The following is a 22,037-nucleotide window of genomic DNA, read 5'->3' as shown; positions in this document are numbered from 1 at the left end:
GAGCCCAAACGTATGGCTAAAACTGTTAATCCCCCCCCCCCCCAAAAAAAATCTTATGACCTTTCTTGCCACAGTTAAGTGAAAAACTGCTGTCGCTACTGTATTTTTTGGACTATAAGATGCACCGGAGTATCAGACACACCAAGATTTTGAAGAGGTACAGGGGAAAAAAAGTTTTTGCTCTCCTTGGCCCCCAGGAGCACTCTGCAGGCCTCCCAAACCCTCTGCGTGCCCCATTTTTGCAAAAATGGGACACACAGGGTGGGGTTTCCAGAGGCCAAAAATGGCTTGTATTCAGTGTATAAGATGCACCAACATTTCCATCCTCTTTTTTTTGGGGGGGGGAGTGTATCTTATACTCCGAAAAGTACAGGAAGTTAGTAACACAATTGATAAGTGGATGTGGCTTCCCCATTGACTTTGCTTGTCAGAATGTCGCAAAAGGGAATCACGGCATCCCGGATAACTGCAACCGTCATAAATAGGAGTCAGTTACCAAGTGTCTGAATTTTGATCCTTTTGATCATGGAGATTTGTTGCAGTTGCCAGGAAAAAAATGGTCATAAGTCACTTTTTCAGTGCCCGTGTAACTTCCAACGGCTTCTAAACCCAGAATTTAACCCACGAGGTGCTTAAATTCCCATCCCTGGGGATGGAGAAGAGTCCTGCAACAGGACGGCACATTCGATGCACACCAATGCGTCTCACGGAGTCCAAACGGAAAACCCGGGTGTGGTTTAAGAATTTATTAAGTCATACATGCAAAACAGATTTGCTAAACTTGCATTACCAAAAAAGATCCAATGTAAAAACTTCACAATCTTGCAAACTCCAATTTATATATATTTATATTTATATTTATATATATATGTATATATTTGTTTCTAGTGATTGAAAGGGGGGGAGCGGGGGGGGAGAGAAATCAACGCGTTCTTGCCAGCATCTGACGTACAGAACCTCACAGGCTATTAAACAGGGTTTCCTGAAAATGTGTTTTTAAAAAAAGCGAGCCATGTCGGTGTTAGTAAAATTAATAACAGTTTCAGGATACCTGGCAGATAAAGAGAGACATTAGCCAGAGGGGAAAAGTGGGGTGATTTTTTTAAAAAGAAAAAGTGGGTCGATCAGCTGCCCTTGATTTTTACACAGTTACCTTCAAGACTGACAAAAGCCTTTTAAACCAGCTACATAATTAGGACAGTTGGGGGAAATAAAAAGACAGAAGGCTACGTTTGACTACTCTATCTTATCAAAAAAAAAGTGGCTAATACAATTTTAAAAAAAATGCTTTAAAATACAAATTAATATTTGGAAGAGATTCTATAAGAAAAGTATCCAGCAAGAACCATGTGGGAAAGGGGCCCAGCTCAAAATTGTAATAAGCTTAAAGTCCCACCAGAATCATATGAGTGAATACTCTAGAGCAGTGTTTCTCAACCTTGGCAACTTGAAGATGTCCGGATTTCAACTCCCAGAATTCCCCAGCCAGCGAATGCTGGCTGGGGAATTCTGGGAGTTGAAGTCCGGACATCTTCAAGTTGCCAAGGTTGAGAAACACTGCTCTAGGAAAAAAAAACCCCAGCCTCCTGTTCAGTTGGTTCAGAAGGAAGGAATCCTTCTGTGGGTTTTTCATCCTACAAGCGAGAGAAAATAATATCCCCCTCGGTTTTAAACAAGTGTGTTAACAAGTGTAGTGTAAATCTGATCTTTATAGTGTCAAAATACTGCCTGGCAGATCCCGTAGACCAAAAAGTTCAATCGTCTTTCCTCCGAGAAAATAGTTAATTCTGCCGCGAAGGAAGACAAAAAATACATTTCAAGGGAAAAAAAATAGCTTTAATCACAGACCTTAGTAGATTTGAGATATATAGATATATATATATTTAAAAAAGGGGGAGGGTTAATCTGGAGTTGTCAATTATTGCATTTGTTCAAGCATGAAAAGATGGGTGTGAAGAAGCTGTCGGATGAACGAGTGCATTTTTTAGACAGCAATGGGGGTTTTTTTCCCCCCCCTTCCTGGGTGGGAAAAAAAGAACCCAATTAAAGTGTTGCAACTGCTAATAAAAACATTAGTATTTTTTTTTTAAAGACGCCCGCCTGACGCCTGACTTTGTAAGAAAAACGAGATAGAGGCCCGGTGGCTTCACATAACAAAGCACAAGAAATCCAAGAGGAATCAAAAGGAGCAGAAAATTTTGGCAACGATTGATTAAGCGGAGCGAAAAAGGGATGGGGGGTGGGAAATAAGGCCTTTTATATAAGTTTGTCTTTTTTAAAAAGAGAGAGAAGGAAGGAAGGAAGAAGCTAACTTTTTTAAACAAAGGAAAATATGTAAGATGGGTGTTTAAGATAACCTGAAGGAGAGACAACCAATTTTTTTTAAAAAAAAAAACGAATGCAGGAATGCTCCGTTATTCCAAGCAAAGCACAAAAGGTTTTTTTTTTTTTTGGAGGGGGGTTGAGCAGAAGCGGCATTAGAGCAGCAGGCATTTTCTCTTCCTCTTCTTGACTGGAGGGGGGCACAGCACGGCTCGGATGGCTTCGTCGAAGACCGTCTTGAGGCCCCGCTGCGTAAGTGCCGAGCATTCTAGATATTTGACTGCGCCTACAAAAAAGAAAAGGAAAGAGCAGCTGAGGAATTCGCAAATCCTAAAATTAAAAAGCAGCGGCCACGTTCCTGGCGGTGGGGAAGCAAGGAGACTGAAATGTGTAGCCTCACGAAAGGATTTAAGGATCTCATTTCGTCTGTCTGCCAATCTTCCCTCTTTCTCTCATCTGTCCTTTTATCAATCCATCTCGTCTATCAATTTATCTAAATCCAAGCAAATTATCGTACATTTTTCTCTTTATCATCAGCTGGACTGAGTTCAGATGCCACCTCTCTCCCTTGTTCTCTGCTTTCTACCTGTTGTTTTTTTGGGAGGGGTGTGTGTGTGTAAAAGTTGTACTTCTCTCGCTGTGTCCTCTTTTATTTTTCTGTAGTTTTACTTCTGTTTGTGCTCTTTCCATTTTTTCCTTTTTATTGTTTGTAAGACCCCTCTCTTACAAAGTAAGAGATAAGGGGCAAATAATACATTTAACAAAAACGTAAATCTATTCATCCATATCTATTCATCACCCTATCTCATCTATCAATCTAACCCAGGGGTGTCAAACTCAATTTCATTGAGGGATGCACAAAGGTTGTGTTTGACCTCGGGGGGGGGGTGTGGGTGTGCATGGCCAGGGTGGGTGTGGCCAGCTTGGCATCACTTGTGTCGGGGGCACCTGTGATGTCCCGGGTGGGGCTGAGCGAAAACAGAATTCGGGAGGGTCACACGTGGCCTCCTGCAGGCAAAAACGGACCTCCGTTTTTGCTAGCAGATGGCTGCAGGGGGCCATCCCGGAGGCGGTGTTCAGCCCTGTCATGCTCCATTTTTGCTGGCAGAGGCCCCACGGGCCAGTCTTTCGCTATTTCCAGATGTGGCCTACGGGCCTTGAGTTTGAGTTTTCCAAGGTTGGCAATTTTAAGTAGTTACACACATGTTAAGATGAGTTGGATAGACAGATGAGAAAAAAGATGATAGGTTAGATCAGAGGTGTATTTATTTATCTCTATATCTCATCGATCTATCATCTCTCAATCAATTTATCTTGTATCTTTAATAGGTATGGACTCCCAACTCCCAGAATTCCTGGCTGGAGGAACTGGAATTCTGGGAGTTGAAGTCTACACTACTTAAAATTGCCAACCTTGGAAAACACTGCTCTACAGCCTCTCTCAATCCAAAGAGACTCTAAAAATAGCCCTCCGAATGGGCCAAGGGCCTACCGATCTCCTTCGCCATGGCAAGGCCTTGTGGGTAGGTGATCGGCGTCAGCTTCTTCTCCTTGAGTTTTTCAATAGTGTCTTTGTCATCTCGGAGGTCAAGTTTGGTTCCCACTAGGATGATGGGGGTGTTGGGGCAGTGGTGTCGCACCTCTGGATACCACTGCGGAAGAAGGGGGGGGGGGAATGTCAAATTGTTCTGCCTGGAAAATCAACACTGTCAAAAGAGATACAAAGCCAACTTCTCCACCAATGAGCCAGAGTCTTAAGTCATGCCACCTAACGGGGCACTCCACAAAAAAACCTCCACATAGAAACAAATAGAATAGAAGGGAATGGAATGCAATAGAACAGAACATTGGAATAGAATAGAATAGAGAACAGAATGGAATAGAATAGTGAACAGAATGGAATGGAATAGAGAACAGAATGGAATGGAATAGAGAATAGAATAGAGAACAGAATGGAATGGAATAGAGAACAGAATGGAATGGAATAGAGAATAGAATAGAGAACAGAATGGAATGGAATAGAGAACAGAATGGAATGGAATAGTGAATAGAATGGAATGGAATAGAATAGAGAACAGAATGGAATAGAATAGTGAACAGAATGGAATGGAATAGAGAACAGAATGGAATGGAATAGAGAATAGAATAGAGAACAGAATGGAATGGAATAGAGAACAGAATGGAATGGAATAGTGAATAGAATGGAATGGAATAGAATAGAGAACAGAATGGAATAGAATAGTGAATAGAATGGAATAGAATAGTGAATAGAATGGAATAGAATAGAGAACAGAATGGAATAGAATAGTGAATAGAATGGAATAGAATAGAGAATAGAATAGAATTCTTTATTGGCCAAGGGTCATTGGACACACAAGGAATTTGTCTCTGGTGCATAAGCTCTCAGTGTACAGAAGAATAATAAAATACAGTCATCAAGAATAAGAAGATACAACACTTAGTGATAGTCAAGGCTACTAATAAGCTATCAAATCATACTAGGAATCAATCAATATAAATCGTAAGGATACAAGCACAAAGTTACAGTCATGGGAGGAGATGGGTGATAGGAACCATGAGAAGATTAATAGGAAGCAGAACAAACAAGCAAGAGTTCAGAGCTCTATTTCATTATGAGCTTGAATAATTTCTGCCCCTGGCTTTTACCTTTAACGTTAAGCACAGTGTGGCAAGCGGGATATCGGTTCTATTTCCAAAATGATTTCCGCCATTTAAAAGCCATTCACCGAACTCCTTGGCTGATTCCTTTTCCTCCCTATTAATAGCCTAGGTCGTCTCTTAAAAGGAGGGGAGGAGAAACAATAAGGATGATTTTTTAAACTCACCTTTGCACGGACATTTTCGAAGGATGCTGGGCTCACGAGGGAAAAGCAAATTAAGAACACATCCTGCAAAAACAACATCAACAGAACCTCAGTCTCCAGGGGGTTGATAAGATTTTCACATAACCGAGCTCCACGGAGGAGTTCTAATTGCCAAGGAAGAGCAATTTGGGGCTGGCTGGATAGAATATGTCAAAATTATGGCATTCAAAATGGTATTAAATACTAGCAGGGAAGAAACGCTACAAGAATGAAAGGACCCATTACATGGGTAACTTAGTCCTTCACACCATTCCATATGAGTTTCTGTCTTAAAAAGGTACTGATTCCTTCTCTGCTGCATAGATTTTTATTTATTTATATCCCACCTTTGTTATTTGATTAATTCAAGGCAGCTAGCATAGCTAATGCTCCTCCTTCCTCCTCCTACTTTCCCCACAGCGACATCCCTGTAAAGTGGACCAGGCTGAGAGAGAGAGAGGCCAAAGTCACTCATTTGGCTTCCATGCCTAAGGCGGGACTAGAACTCACAGTCTCCTAGTGATTGGCCAAAGGTTACCCAGCTGGCTTTCATGCCTAAGGCAAGACTAGAACTCACAGTCCCCTGGTGATTGGTCCAAAGTCACCCAGCTGGCTTTCTTGCGTAAGGTGGAACTAGAACTCACAATCTCCTGGTGATTGGCCCAAAGTCACCTACCTGGATTTCATGGCTAAGGTGGAACTAGAACTTAAGAGTCTCCTAGTGATTGGGCCCCAAGGTTACCCACCTGGCTTTCATGCCTAAAGTGGGACTAGAATTCAGTCTCCTGGCACCTTCACCACTAAACCAAACTACATGAGGGCTGCACACTGTATTAAATCACACTCAGCTAATCGCCCTCATGTCAATGTTCCATAGTGTCAGCCGCTGAGCCAATACACAACTTCCAAGTTTTCTTTAGCGCCGTCCTTTAACGCAACTTGAGAGCCTGGAAAATAACCTCCCAACATTTGTTCCAGAAACGAATCCGTGATTAGCCCACCATTCCCGAACGCCGTTTCTCAAACATCAAAAATCCCGCTAGGGCCTACACCACATCTTCCCCTGCGCATCGACAGCTGGGCTGTTACAAATCAGAGAACCCGGATTCTGGCGTGTTAGTTGATTTGAGCTGCAGCTCTTGGCCACCGGAGAGGCCTTCCCAAGTTAAGCATTGGCAACCGTCATTAAGCATGCATGTAATGGGTAGAAAGTGTGCATGCGCCCCATGAGTCCCCACAGCACCTCTCATTGGCTCCTGCCCAGACCATCTCCTTCCCATCATTCCCAGCCCCTTGGAACGAAGTGGCTTTTGTAAATGCTTGGATTTAACTGCTTGTAATTACCTAGAACAGGGGTGTCTAAGCGTGGCAATTTTAAGGCCTATAGCAGTGATGGTGAACCTTTTCGGCTCAGAGTGCCAAACTGGGACGCAGGTGCCTGCGTGCGCCAGCCAGCTGGTCTTCGGATTTCCAGTATGCACATGCATGCTGGCCAGCTGGTCTTCATCAGCGCGAGAGCACCAAAAACCAATGGCCATCTGGCCCACACGGGCATGCATGTCCTTTGGCATTTTTGGCTGTTTTTCCAGGCCGTTTTTGGTCTGAAAAATGACCTGGAAAATGGCCCCAAAAGAGCCTGTTTTTGAGACCGTTTTCTAGCGCTCTGGCACCTGTGAAGATTAGCTGTCTAGAAACCAGAAAAGCAGCTGTCTACTGCACGCGTGCCCAGAGAGAGGGCTCTGTGTGCCACCTCTGACGCACGTTACCATAGGTTCGCCATCACAGATCTATAGATTTCAACTCCCAGAGGTCCCCCAGCCGGCAGAGCTGAAGTCCACATCCCTTCAAAGGGGCCAACGCTGGAGTGGCAGGAAGGTGCCCGGAGGAGAGGAAGCCAAGTTTTAAGGCTGCGGAAGTGGCAAAGATGAAGACGCAGGGCACACCGCAAAGCGCTTGGCACGTAATGGATGAAAGCGTTACATACGCAGAGTGGCTGCCGCTTCCCACTGGGGCTTAAATCCTTACCACTCGTTCCTTCAACCTAGTAATAGCACGAGACAATTTGGGTTAATGTTAGGAGACGCTGGGAAAAGACGCTCTTTGCGCGTTGGGAGGAAAGTGGGCGCGACGTTCCGGGGGCTTGACGGCTTCGGAAGTGCGAGGGATCGGATCTTAAGATTGAAGTGGGCCACGTTTTGTTTTTTTTTAAGTTTAAAATTCTTCTGCTTGTAGAAAACTAGTCCAGAGAGGAACGTACTTGAGGCTCAACTTTGGCTGGCAAGTTATTCAACTTTCCTTTTGTTTTTGAGCCTATTAACAAAGGAGAATGGGAGAGGCAGCGCAATGGCTCCTGCGCTCTTTCTCCACTCCGCTACACTTCGGAGGTGTGCTTTCCCCCCCTCCTCATTTGATTGCTGTCCCAGATAAATCCCGCTTCTCTGGAACAAAGGAGTCCTTTTTGTTTTTCCCTTTTCTTTTCTGGCAGTTTTTTTTTTTGGAAGCAAATGAAGCCGTCAACAAAGGGCTCTTGCCGAATTTGCTCTTCCGCAGAAGCCAAAGCAGGTCACAAAAAAACTGCCTTCCCGGAGTTGTACGTGTAAAACGGTTAGTGAGCAAGCAAAGAAGAAGAAGAAGAAGAGGTGGGGGGGGGGGAGTTCAGAGAACTGAACAGTTGAGCATTTTCAGGGGAGAGGTTGCAAGGGGGAGGAAAAGGAAAAAAAAACACCCCAAATCGATTGAAGAGCCAGGAAAGGATCTCAGTTCTCTTTGTGGGAACTTTTGTGTGTTAATTATTGTGATTAGTTTTGAGAGCAGCAAGTTTGGGACAAAGCCTTAAGGAAAAGCCGAAGAAATACCTGGATCACAGGTGTACCATTTGGCCCGTTCTGATAAACAAAACATTGTGACTCATAAAAGGCACGTTAAATTCATGGTAGGACTAGATTCTAGACCCTAGAACAAGCTTCAATGGACATTGCAGAAGAAAACTTGCTGGCCAGAAAGGTGTTAAAATATTTGTGTGTCCTTGTGTGTGTTAGAACATGCTTAAGGTTAACTTATCAATAGTTTGTGCGTGCTTTGGCTTTGGTTGAGATTTTACAGGTGGGCAGTTCCTAAATTTGACGAATAAAATGAAAACAGTTCTTGAATTTATCGAATTACAACCAGGTTTTGGAAAAACACGCTTTTCGCACAACAAGGGCTCCCTTAACGTGCCAGGGTGGAAGCGGGAAAACCCAAAACAACCCTAGCTAGTTTCTTACTTTAAAAGACAAAAAAAAAAAGGCAAGAATTATGCTGTAAAGTAGTGCTTTCTAGGTTGGCAGATGGGTCAAGTAACGGGAGCTAACTCTGCTACGCGGCACAAGGGATTTGAACTGTTGAATTGCCGGTTCCACCACAAAAGCACGTAGGACAAAATCGCGCTCGACAAAAGCGCGCTGTGACGTCATCACAGCGCGACGAAAAAGTTGGAAAAATGTAAAAATAAAGCGAAAACCTTACCCTAAGCCCCCCAAACCTAACCCTAAACCTAACCCTAAACCTAACCCTAAACCTAACCGTTAAAGTAACGAAAAACCTAACACTAACCCTTAACCTAACCCTAACGCTAACGCTCTAAAGCTAACCCTAACCCTTAACCTAACCCTAACCCTAACCCTTACCTTTATGTGAATCGGCTTGCTTTAATTTAATTTTTATTAATTTTTATTTGAATTTTTCGATCTTTTCCGTCGCGCTGTGATGACGTCAAAGGCGCGATTTTGTCGATCGCGCTTTTGTCATCCGCGCTTTTGACGGGTCACGGAATTGCCGACCTTCTGATCGACAAGCTAAGCGTCTTAGCCACTGAGCCACCGCATCCCTCAAAAAGTACGCAAGAAGGAATTCATGACGGCAGCAAAGAGAGGGGAAGCAATCACACTCAAAGGGAAGCTGCTCATTCCAAGCCCCTTGGATATTAGAAATTGATTCCTGACAGTTCACTGGAAAGGCCACAGATCCCAGAATTGCACTAGGCTGCTGGAGGAGAGAGAGAATGGTTTGAGCATAAGACTTATGGCACTCGCGGGGCAGGAAGGAATACTAGAGGTGACATGGGAACTACGACGCCAGTTTGCAAGAGACTGTGACGGTGGGTTAGTTCAGGGAGCGGCTCTGGGCTGTGGATCGGTACAGTACCGCAGGCTGTTGGGAACTGGGCCACACAAGCAGCAGGCGAGTGAGCAAAGCTTTATCTGGCATGCAGGGGATCTAAGTTGCAAGTGTAACATGCCCCCCCCCCAAGGTCCGTGGAAAAATTGTCTTCCACCAAACTGGTCCCTGGTGCCAGAAAGGTTGGGGACCGCTGGGTCGGTTCATTTTAACATTAGAGCTCGGAGCTTCTCTGACTGTCAGCAAGCCTGTAAGAAGACGAGGCGGGCGACTGCCAGCGTGTAACGCTTACTGTTTGCGGGTAAGACAGCGGGCGTAGCCTGTCGTAGTCTTCCTGCCCGGCAGTATCCCACAAGCCCAGGTTGACCGGCTTCCCGTCCACCATCACATTGGCAGAGTAGTTGTCAAATCTGCCAGGGAACATGAAACAATTAGCGCCGTCTTAACCACGCTCGGGCGTTCTGCTTGAAACGGAAAGACACAAAATGCCAACCGAGCACTGATGAGGTTACTTGGCTGGTTAACGAAACGTCTGCAAGAAAACAAGCAAGGACAGAGAGCACAAAGGAGCCCTCAATGTTAACTCTGGGTTGCAACGATAAGGCCCCTTTCAGAGGATAGAAGTACTGTTTATTATGGTTTAGTCTACTTCAAAGGGCGAGGCGTGTGCTTTAGGTTTTTAATCTGTGCTGAAGAAAGTTGGAAGTCATTTTTTTCTATAGCATTCCCCCCTCTTCGTTGTCAGGCCTCATATTTGTTTTTTCCTACCCTGCCCTTTTTAATTTTCAATTCTTTTTTTTAAAACACTTTTCTAAACCTTAACCAAAAAAAAACAAAAAAAAACCCAGCACATTCTCTTCAAAGCCAGGTCAGAGTACATGCAGATTAAAACACCACCTCCGTTAAGAGGTTTAAGCCCAAAGTAAGGAATGTGGCTTATCCTTTAAATGATAAAAAGAAGAGAAACCGTGCCATCTTCAAAGATTAGTAATTTTATATTTTCAAAGTTGATTCTGGTCCGTGAAATCTTGTGTCTTTCAGACACTGAAGACTTGTTCCCTCCCCCCCACACCACAAGTTTTTTTTCTCTCTCCCCAAAAACTGGCAATGTGCTTCTGTAATTCAATATCGTGATATTTCTGCGTTTTTTAAAAGTACTTTATTATAGTAACCTGCAATATTAATTTAAATGAATGCAGAATTATTTCAATGTCTTAGAATAGTGCAAGTATTTCAGCACACTGAGCCCACGTCACAGGAAGCCTCTCCCATATGAGTTATGTTAAAACAAATGATAACAATGTTGGGCTTCAGTCAACAGATGCTGCTCAAAAATCCTCAGGCATTGCAAACTTCTGACATGCTAGTTTTTTATTATTATTTTATAGTTTATATGAGCAGCTCCTCTATTATAAAGCAACCCAATCAAGCCTCTTTATGATCTTTTGAACACTTAAAAATGATCAAAAGAAAAATAAAATACTCACACAGTTGGTATATATTCTCCAGGAAATGCATTGGTTGTATAACTGATGAGTAGGCATGTTTTACCTACAGCACTGTGAAAGAGAGGGGAAAGAATTATAAGAAATTATTCATGTGATGGAGATAACAAGGAAGCCATTCAGCAGAGATAATCAGCTGTTTATTAGTACTTGAATTTAAACAAGATAAATCTAATCCTTTTAAGTACTGTATATTTATGATTTTTGTCAGCCAAGTTAGATAAAGGATTCAAAGTCTTTAAAATGCATACTTGGCTGAAATAGTTCAGATACACCTTTCTTACAGACTGCTAATTTGCAGGCCAGACATGCAAGCTTTCCACAAACACAGAACACTGACATTTGACTTTGTGAATTTTCTGGAAACACACAGAAGGCCGTTACGGAGGGCTGGATACTGGATGGGGTTCTGAAATCTTTCTGCAAAAGATGTCATCAGAAAAGCACAACAAAGAATGTTCTTTCTGCACCAACTCAGGAAGCTCAAACTGCCCCAGAAGCTGCTGATACAGTTTGACAGAGGAATTATTGAGTCTTGTCATCTGCACCTCCATAACTGTCTGGTTGGGTTCTGCAACCCAACAAGACAGAGGTTATCCTTTAGAGCAGTGGTAGTCAACCTGGTCCCTACCGCCCACTAGTGGGCGTTCCAGCTTTCATGGTGGGCGGTGGGGGTTTGCTGTAACTCTGATTTATAAATTTTATAAAGCAAAGTTACTTCCCTACTTTATAAATCACCATTACTGTGGAACCGGTGGGCGGTTAGAAAATTTTACTACTAACAGAGATACAAAAGTGGGCGGTAGGTATATAAAGTTTGACTACCCCTGCTTTAGAGGATAATTAGAACTGCAGAAAAAACAATTACTATCAAGCTGTCTTCCATTGAGGACCTGGACACTGCAGAAGTCAAAAAGAGGGCCGGGAAAATATCTACAGACCCCTCGCATCCTGGACATAAATCGTTTCAACTCGAAGCTATAGAGCACTGCACACCAAGACAACCACTCCATTTCTCGATAACCGATGCCCAACAAGCCGCCCTAAATCGGAATCAACGGCGTGCTGTAATCCGTGACGTCCTGCCCCTGGCCTTCACAATGCAACGGTCACTGCCTTATGGATGTTGACATTTACGAAGATTAAGTCCAAGTAAGTCCAAGACAATTAGATATAAGAATAGTTTTTTCCGGAACGCCATCACTCTGCTAAACAAATAATTCTCTCACCACTGTCAAACTATTCCCTAAGCCTCCACTACTATTAGTCTTCTCATTGTTCCTATCACCCATCTCCTCCTGCATATGACTGCATGACTTAAGAATAGAATGGAATAAAAGAGTTGAAGGGATTGTAACTTTGTTGCTTGTATCCTTACAATTGCTTATTTGTACCCTATGACTATCATTAAGTGTTGTACCTTACGATTCGAGACGAATGCATCTTTTCTTTTTATGTACACTGACAGCATCTTCACCAAAGACAAAATTTCTTGTTGTCCAATCACACTTGGCAAGGAAGGAAGGGAGGGAGGGAGGGAGGGAGGGAGGGAGGGAGGGAGGGAGGGAGGGAGGAAGATATACACTAAGAGCATATACACTAAAGACAAATTCCTTGTGTATCCAATCACACTTGCCAATAAGTAAGGAAGGAAGTAAGGAAGTAAGGAAGTAAGGAAGTAAGGAAGTAAGGAAGGAAGGAAGGAAGGAAGGAAGGAAGGAAGGAAGGAAGGAAGATATACACTAAGAGCATATACACTAAAGACAAATTCCTTATGCGTCCAATCACACTTGGCCAATAAGGAAGGAAGGAAGGAAGATGTACACTAAGAGCATATACACTAAAGACAAATTCCTTGTGTATCCAATCACACTTGGCCAAGAAGGAAGGAAGGAAGGAAGGAAGGAAGGAAGGAAGGAAGGAAGGAAGGAAGGAATAGAAAGATGTACATTAAGGGCATATAGACTAAAGACAAATTCCTTGTGTGTCCAATCACACTTGGCCAATAAAGAAGAAAGAAAGAAAGAATTCAATGTTCATTCAAGTTCTGAAGTCAGAATTTGTCATCCCAGCTTTGGGTTATTATTAGACCTTTTTAATTTTCTTAACCTGCCCGTGGACTGTGATTTCTGGGGTTTGCAAAGCCCGTGCCGCCAACATTTAAAGCCAAATGTCTGTTTTGAAAGAATAGTCCCTTCCTGTGAGGCACATGTGGGCTGGAGTTAACTTAACGTGCATCGCTGTGCATTTAAAGCCATGAAGTCTCAATCAATGGAGCAAATGGCATTTCGTGTGGCAGGGAGAAAAAGAGCCTCACTGCGGGGAGACGCCTATCAGCAGCACAGAGTGAAGGAAAACACCCACAAGCACAGGACGTTTTAGGAGAAACAGAGGTTTCTTGAGCCTTTTTTTTACAGAGAGGGCTGAATTCAAGGAGGGTCTCATGAATTGGTTCCCTTCTCGGGGTAGTGAAAGAGAGGAAACCATGGAAAGAGAACACTTGGTGCTATTTTCATCCACCAAAGTCCTCTTCAATGCACTGTGAATGCACCACAGCCCCAATTGTACCACTCGGCGTGGACTTTTGAATGACATCATTATTTTAAAGTAATGGATTGACAGGAGGTTTTTTTTTTAAATTATTTTTCTTCAGCTAAAATGAGAAACGCCTATGAATTCAAACATGTGCTCTCCGACATGGGGACCGATGGGAATAAAACGAGTTGCTTTCTGTAATGCATCCATTACTTTTCTCTACTAATAAAAATTGGATTTTTCAACTGTCCTGGGGGGGGGGGGGAGGAAAATCCATTTCCATCTCCAGATAATGTCATGTTTTTTCATTGGGGTTTGATGGTGTGGGTGGAAATTCTTAAGTCATTCTGGCATGACTACAGGAATGTTACTTCAAAATCAAAAAACTAAAATTGCTAGAAGGTTTGAAAGTGTTTGATTGCTGGAGGGTGGGGTGGGGGGGGTATCTTAAGCATAACAACAAAAGGTACATATGGCTCCTTCTGACAGTTTAGTTGCAGAAGGGATTATTTGTAGCTCAGGGTAGAACTGTCTTTGGTGCTCTCTGAGGTTGTTTTCTTGCAGACATTTCATTACCCAACTAGGTAACATCATCAGTACTAGAGGGGAGTCGGGTTTGCTGTTTTTTTTAAAAATCCTAACATTGATGATGCTACCTAATTGGGAAACATCTGCAAGAAAACAACCTCAGAGCGCACCAAGGTAAAGGTTCCCCTCGCACATATGTGCTAGTCGTTCCCGACTCCAAGGGGCGGTGCTTATCTCTGTTTCAAAGGCGAAGAGCCAGTGCTGTCCGAAGATGTCTCTGTGGTCATGTGGCCAGCATGACTCAACACCAAAGGCACAAGGAACGCTGTTCCCTTCCCATCCAAGGCGGTTCCTATTTTTCTACTTGCATTTTTCACATGCTTTCGAACTGCTAGGTTGGCAGAAGCTGGGACAGGTAACAGGAGCTCACTCTGTTACATGACGCTAGGGATTTGAACCTTCTGATCGACAAGCTCAACATCTTAGCCACTGATCCACGCGTCCCTTCCATAAAGCGTACTGGGAAATATATATTGCAAGTTTCACTAGTGTCCAACGAATGTAGATTTGCTTGCTGTGGCTTTTAACTGGACCTGTTCTTCTTGCCTTGGGTTTTAAGATGCTGCCTTTGTTCTGGAATTATTACAAAACCAAATCAGCAATTTCACAAGTAACTAAATGCAGATTATTTTCTCCTTCGACCGCTTAAAAGGTTTTGAGAAGCAAACCTGTCTCAGATTTCCTACAAGGCAAGAACCTTTCAGAGCCACTCCAAAATGTTGAAAAGGGGGTAGGTAGGAAAGGTTTTTAACCGGGGCCTTTAAGGCAAGCCTCCTCAGCGGTCGTGCAGCACAAGTCAAACAGATCCAGGGAGAGAAGGAAATGCCCACAAGAACAAACGCATTCGTTCTATTCGAAATCTCCCGTTTTCGAAGCTTGCTGGCTTTCAGCCCGATGAGCCAGCTCTGTAATCGGTCCCAAGATGAAAAGTTTGATTTACCTAGAGATTCTGTCGTGATCCTCCGGATCAAGTAAACAGAACACTTCTTCGGGAAGCCAAGTTTATTTCACAGAGAGAAAAACGACGTCAAATCTGCTGGATGCGTTAACTAGTCAAAAAGCCCCGAAGAGCTGCACACAAGCCAGAAAAAATGCAGGAATACAGAATACTGATTTGTTTAATCCTGCAGAGGTCTCGTCTCCCCCCCCCCAAAATGAGCTGGAGCTTGGAATGTCCTACTTGGGGAGGAAAAAAAACAGGCCGATTCTGGAATTTCCACAGCCCTGTTTATTGATCTATTTTCCTTGGGCCAGGAAATCGCATCGCGCCCCTTCAGAAAATAGGCAACTGTTGCTTACTTGGCAATTCGCTTTCTAGGCCCATTGTTCCCAACCTAATTCCGTCAATATGCACGGGACCTGAATTCTCATCATCCACAGCCGTTCCCAGCCAATGGTGAGGGCCGGCTGGAAGTTACGGGAGCTGCAATCAGCACAAAAGGATGGTGCTAAATCTGGGAACGAATGTTCTGGGCCCACATTGTAAAAAGCTGGGATACCTCATCAGCTCATGAACCACAATAAAAGGCTGACTGCAGCTCGTACCCTTGCACAGACAACAGCAGAGGCTCAAAAAACCAAGCAATGGAGAGCTATGGGTAGTCCTCGACTTACAGCAGTTCATTTAGTGACCAAAGTTGCAACGGCACTGGAAAAAAGGGGATTTACGACTCTTTTTCACACTTAAGGTCATTGCAGCATCCCCGTGGTCAGGTGATCAAAATTCAGACGCTTGGCAACTGGCTCATAGCTATGACGGTGGCAGTGTCCCCGGGGTCACGTGATTCCCTTTTACGAGCAAGGTCAATGGGGAAGCCAGATTCGCTTAACAACCGGGTACGCAACTCATCAAGTGCAGTGATTCACTTAACAGCGGATGCAAGAATGGTTGGGAAATGGGGCAAGACTCACTTGACAAGTGTCTCGCTTAACAACAGAAATCCTGGGCTCGATTGTGGTCGAAAGTCACTTCATCTCCCCAACCTTATAGTCACAGGGAGGGCATTATAAACCCCAGCAGACGCGGGAATAATTTATCTGCAAACAAGAGTTAACGATACACCAGTGGCCAGTGGGTTTTTTTCCCTGATTTTTCCCCTTGCAGGCCCAGCTAAGAAAATTCCCCTCTTTTGCGTTTGCATCCAGGGTTTTTTCTGAGAAGGGGCGGGGAGGGAGGGAGGAAAAGAGAGAACAGGAAAGGTCGCTCATATATCAAACCTCATTTCCTGGAGCATGAGAGCATGTCAGCTTTTCAGTAAACATAGGAATCATAGAAAGGAGTGGATGCTGTATCAATCAGCTTTAAATTACCACTGCTTAAAATTGGCCTAAAGGTTAGTGGGAAACTTTTTAAAGCTGTTGTCTTGAAGCTAGGGGAAGAGAGGGAGTCTCCGCTGTTGTGAGGGGCCGGGAGACAAACACGAGGGAGTCACAAAAGCTGCTCCTAGCACATATGGTTCCAATTGGTGCGGGGAAAGGAAGCAGAAGGGTGTTTCTAAGTAAATAATTGGCTGTTCTTTCCATTATCACTTTTTCCCGTTTCACCTATTAGGTCATGATGCAAAGAAGGAGAACGTGGGGGCCTAGAGCCATGATTTTGGATTTTGGCAATACTTTACACAAAGCTTTAGAAGCAGGGGTGTCCAAACTTGGGAACTTTTAAGACCTGTGGACTTCAACTCCCAGAATTCCCATTCTGCCATCATGCTGGCTGGGGAATTCTGGGAGTTGAAGTCCACAAGTCTTAAAGTTCCCCAAGTTTGGACACCCCTGCTTTAAGACAGAGTTAGGAATTACCCAAGTAACATCTATTTTATCTTTTTAATGTGTCAGAAAAAACTGCCCTTTGCAACGGTGAAAGGCAGAGAATCTATAAGGCAGTGTTCCAGACCAGTGTATGGACTTCAAATCCCAGAATTCCAGAGTCTGCAGAGCCATGGCTGAGAATTCTGGGAGCTGAAGCTGAACTTTGACTTTGCCTCTTTTACACTAAGAGTGTTTTTAGATTCCTAAAATCCCACCACTGATCTACATGCTGAGCTAATCCTCCTTAAAGAATACTAGAATTTGGGGGGATAATTTATACTCCACATTATCAGACCTCAACTACTTTTTAAATTGTATTCAGTTTAGCGGGTGTGTTGTTGAACTGTATACTTAAATAGCTGAACATGAACAAAATGAAAAATATTAACAAGAAGCAGATAGCATTAGAAACAATGACACCTGCTATTACAAAACCTGGTTATTGGTCATAAAATCTGTGAATTGCAAGGCTGAAGTCTGATCAGGAAGTTTGTATTTTATCCCAGTTTCATTCATAAAGCAAGATTTTTCAAACAGTCCCAAATCTTAAAGTTATCCATTCATTTTAGAGAATCAGCAAAGATATCATGGTATAAAATAATGCATAAACAAAAGTAGTAATATACACAATAATTGTTTAGCGATGTATTTCCTCTGGGAAAGAAAAGCTGCACAGCTCAAAGAACTAAATTTTGTGCACCATGACCAACTGCAGCAAATTTAACAAAGGAAATATCTGCTAAATCCTCCTCCACTCTCAAGCCAAATCAAGAGTCAATAAAGGCAGGGCTTGAAAAATATTTTAAATATTTGAGAACTAGAATCATAGTTACGATGCTATCCAGAGCTATTTTTTTAAAAATTAAATTTTAGGCATCATTATTTCACTTTAGAGGTGTGGACGATGCCCAGCTATCTGGAGGATTTTTGAAAGCCATCTGGATCCCTCTGGAAAAAAAATTTTAAAACTTATTTTCAAAATTCTGAAACGATGAAATTAAAAATTAAGCCACATTTTCAATGCCTGAATGGCACCATTTCCTCATTCTCAAAGGTAAGTTGCTACTCAAATTTAGTCAGATTGTGGATAAGGTTTCAGGGAAATTTCAGAGTTCAAAATAAATAAAGGCATGACTCATTGTGTTAATAGTTAAGTTGTGCATAACTACCTCTGTTAAGGTAGAACATTCACAACTGATCTCACCATGATCCCCCTTAATAAAAAGGAGTGTTCATATTACTAGAGTTCATTTATTTCCATTTTCAAACTGATTCATCTCAAAAGGCTCCATGCAGGAAGTACAACTTCTCCAAAAAATATTTTGGGAACCGGCCAGTTGCTCCAAAGGCCTGGCTTCTTTTTAAAGATAGCTAAAAATAGCCTTAAAATAACTCCAGACTTCGAGAAAAAAAAAATGTTTCTTTTGTTAACCACAAAACAAAGCGAAGTTTCATATTCTTCGGATCCTTACCGAAGAAAGGCAAAAAGCAGCTCAAGACAGCACACAACAGCAAATCACTAAATTGTTGGGACCTCACCCTCAAGGATTAGGGATTCTGCCCAATACACACTTCAACGAAATCTACACAACTCCATGTTTGAGCATTCCAAAGCCTCAGTTACCGTGATAACTTTTCAGAAAGAAAAAAAAAAAACCTTTACAAAAGCCAACCATTTTTATATCCAGGGGGATTTACAGTGTCCATACAAAAACTCTGGGCTTGCCACAAGGGGGGAAAAAAGCTCTTTTTAAAGGAATATTTGTCTTGTTTTCCCATCTTAAGTCATTCCTCACTTAGGGAACAAAGAAAGAAAGCCAGGAATCTATTGAGAAACTGCCCCACAGCAGAGAAAGACAAAGGTTTAACCTTTAACTTACAATCCAAGGAGTGCCTTAGGCTTCACTTATTAAAATCAGCTTGATCTGGACAATTGAAAGGGGAGTCACATGATGCCCAAGGAAACCATAAATCAGGATCAGGGGAAGGAAGAGAAAACAGCAACAGGCAGTCCCTGACTTACGACCACAATTGAGTCCAATTTTGTTGTTGAGTGAGATAGTTGTTAAGGGAGTTTTGCCCCATTTTACGACCTTTCTTGATAAGTGAATCACTTGCAGTTCCTTGCAACTAGCAACAGTGAATCTGGTTTCCCCCAATTGACTTTGCTTTGAGTCTGGTTTCCCCCAATTGTCAGATAGTCGCAAAAGGGGATCGCACGATTCTGGGACATGGCAACTGTCGTAAATTTGTCTGCTGTCAAGCATCCGAATTTAAATCACGTGGCCAAGGGGACCCTGCAACAGTCCTCAGAGTGAAAAGGGTCGTAACTCACTTTTTCCAGTGCCGCTGTAACTTTGAACGGTCAGCAAGCGAGCTGTCGTAAGCCGAGGACTACCTGTACTGTAGCCGAGCCTGAACACAATACATGATTCAGCCCCACTGAAACACATTTATCTGACAGACAAGTCTACCTAGTTTAAGAAAGGTTTATGTAAAGCCAAGATAGACTTGCTGCGGGCTATTTAGTAACTCGCAGAGAAGTCCCAGCTCCCAGGAACAAATTGCAAACATATCTGAGCTGCAATCTTGCATAGATGAACGAACAAGTTTCAATTAATCGGGTAGTAATGAGACAGGATTTGGAGACCTAAAGCAGAATCAAACTTATCCTAACTCTCCCAAGCAGCCTTCCTAACTTGGCACTGTGAGCTGGGCTGGCCTGCAAGTCACCACACACACCCGGCCCCACCCAGCGCGATTTTATTGTATCTCATTGTAAATTAAATGCCAAAAATTGTAATCCAACCCGAACAAAGAACATCGCATTGGAGAAGGCTGCCCCCCCCCCCAAAAGGAGCAGACAATTAAAGAGACATTAAAAAGTTCTACATTTCTGGCATTTCCTGTTGCTAAAGGTTTTTTTTTTAAAGGAATGGGAACTCAAGCAAAAGGATGCCCTTCACAAGCTAATTGAAACCTTGCAAAGATTGGGGATGGGGGAGATCAAAGCACAGCTAATGAAATAAAATTATCCAAAGTTCTTGAAAATCATGGGACACACCCCTTTAATAAATACATCCCTTTTGAATGCATTTCCAAATCTTTCTGGCAAATATGTCCATGTTTCCCTGCCCTTCTGGCAATTTTCTTTCCTTTCCTTTCCCTGGTCCCAAAAGTGCTTCCACCCCCCCCAAAAAAAGGAAATTGGATTTTCTTGATTCCCCGCTCCCCTCTGAAAACATATCCCTTCTCATCCAAGGAGCTTCTTCAATTCAGTTCAGCAGAACAGAAGCAGCTTCTTGGATGAAGATTTCTTTGTTTCAAAAGAAATAAAAAGAAACCAAGAAAGTCCAGTTGCCTTTTGGAAAAGAAGAGAGGAGAAAAAAGTGAAGAGAAAAGTGGAGGAGAAAGGAGGAGAAAAAGAAGAGAAAAGAGGAGAAAGAATAGAAGAAAAGAAAAGAGAGAAAGAGAAGACTAGAAGAGAGAGAGGAGAGAAAGGAGAGAAGGGGAGAAGAAAGAGAAGAGGAAATAGGAAAGAGAAAAGGGAAGATAAAAAAGAAGAAAAGAGAAGAAAAGCAGAGAAAACAGTTGAAAAGAAGAGAGAGAAGAGAAAAGAAGAGAAAGAGAAAAGGGAGGAGAGAAGAAAAGAGAGAAAAGAGAAGGAAAGAACAAAAGAAAAGAGAAAAGAAAAGAGAGAAAAAAGAAGAGAAAAGAGGAGAAGAGAAGAAACAAAGAAGAAAAGAAGAGAAAAGAGAGAGGAGAAAAAAAGAAAAGAAAAAGAACTTTTGGGACAACCATGGCTTGGATGATGAAGAATCCCCATAGACTCCCAATTCACCTCCATCATTTTGAGACCCAAAATCGACCTAAAATAAAGACTACCCTATACACAACCATACCCCCCCTTGAAGATTAAAGGGGGAGAGGGGGGAACCCCACTTTCCTGCCCCCCTTTGTGGCTCCCCAGTCCATTTAAACATCCCCCCGTCCCCTTTTAAAGCTCTTTTTTGGCATGGAGAAGAGAAGATCTCATCCTCAGGCCTCTTTGAGAGGGAAACCCCCTCCCCCCCTCAATTCCTTTCAGGGTCCATATTGAGGCCTGGGGGTGAGGAGAGGGGCTTGGATTTCTTCCCCCCACCTCATGGCTGGACTCCGACCCCCATAAGGCGCAGCCAAGCGCCGGCCGGACGAATAAGCTCCCCTCAGCCCCGGGGTGGGGACGGGGAGGGGGTCGACGCGAGGGGGGGGCTTGGTCACTCACCCGTCGCCCACCACCACACACTTGATGGCCTGCATCGGGGCGGCTGCTCGGTCGGGGCGAGCGTGGGCGCGAAAGAGAGAAAAGAAAGGCCCTCAGCGGCCTCGGCTGCCTCTCGGGCTTCGGGGCTAGCGCTGCTTCCCTCGGAAGGAACCGCGAGGAGGGCCCGGGGAGGAGGCGGAGAAAAGGGCGGCGGGAGCTGAGGAGGCAACGGCCACCACCCAAAGCGCAGGGCGGGCGACTGAGGCGAGCGCGGAGGAAACCGGAAGCGGCCGCTCCGCTCACTTCCGGCCGCCAGCGAGCGAGAGAGCGCCCTCCCCCTTCCCCCCCCCGCCTCCTCCTCCTCCTCCTCCTCCTCCTTTTCTCGGGCCCGCCTTCTTCCGGAAGGCCTTCGGACGCCGGATGAGAAGAGGGGGGGCGGGGCCACGCCCGGCGCCTGGCGAGGAAAGGACGAAGAGCTTCGGGAAGGCTCGGGTAGCGCGCGCCTCGCCTCGGATTTAGGGTTTTCGGTTCAATCCGTCGATCTTCGCGCTGCGGCTTCGGGTATCGGTCGGCGTCGCACGGGGGCGCCACGTTGGCGGTCTCTTTGCGCCAGAGTTATGAAAAGTAGTGGGGAAAAGCATTAAAAAGAAGGCTGGTTATTCCTCCCGACTTTTGTTTGATCTTATAGCCACAACAAAGGTCACTTTTTCCTAAGACAAAGTAAGCGACCTAAAATGAATTTCTGGAATTGGGGTTTTGAACCCAGTTGGATTTGAACTAGGGTTGGCTTAATGCACACTAAACATAATCATACAAGGTGGGTCAGTGGCTAAGACGCTGACCTTGTCAATCAGAAAGGTCGGCGGTTCGAATCCCTACCGCCGCGTAACGGAGTGAGCTCCCGTGACTTGTCCTAGCTTCTGCCAACCTAGCAGTTCAAAAGCATGTAAAAAATGCAAGTAGAAAAATAGGCACCACCTTTGGTGGGAAGGTAACAGCGTTCCGTGCTCCTTCCGGCAT

At 43.9% G+C, this 22,037-nt stretch overlaps 1 protein-coding gene across 2 annotated transcripts; it reads right to left on the bottom strand.

Moving 5' to 3' along the window:
• Nucleotides 1-1,814: 1,814 nt before the first annotated feature.
• Nucleotides 1,815-21,306, bottom strand: RAC1 (Rac family small GTPase 1). 2 transcript variants are annotated; one of them, XM_087729362.1, is made up of 7 exons: nucleotides 21,039-21,306; nucleotides 10,829-10,900; nucleotides 9,634-9,751; nucleotides 7,171-7,227; nucleotides 5,169-5,231; nucleotides 3,815-3,974; nucleotides 1,815-2,608 (listed from the first exon to the last, which is right to left on the bottom strand). In XM_087729362.1, exons 1-7 carry the CDS (start codon nucleotides 21,071-21,073, stop codon nucleotides 2,478-2,480), a joined length of 636 nt encoding a protein of 211 aa, XP_087585488.1. In that variant the 5' UTR covers nucleotides 21,074-21,306; the 3' UTR covers nucleotides 1,815-2,477. The 2 variants fall into 2 exon arrangements, with proteins under 2 accessions (XP_087585488.1, XP_087585489.1); XM_087729363.1 differs by lacking the exon at nucleotides 7,171-7,227 and having other exon boundaries at nucleotides 21,039-21,304.
• Between the last annotated feature and the right edge of the window lie 731 nt (nucleotides 21,307-22,037).

Source organism: Thamnophis sirtalis, unplaced genomic scaffold, assembly GCF_051295495.1.
Source record: "Thamnophis sirtalis isolate CommonGarterSnake01/CBP01778 unplaced genomic scaffold, rThaSir2_p1.2 scaffold_14, whole genome shotgun sequence".
Lineage (NCBI taxonomy): Eukaryota > Metazoa > Chordata > Lepidosauria > Squamata > Natricidae > Thamnophis > Thamnophis sirtalis.
The sequence above is the reverse complement of the archived record's forward strand: the minus strand, read 5'-3'. Positions and strand labels throughout refer to the sequence as shown.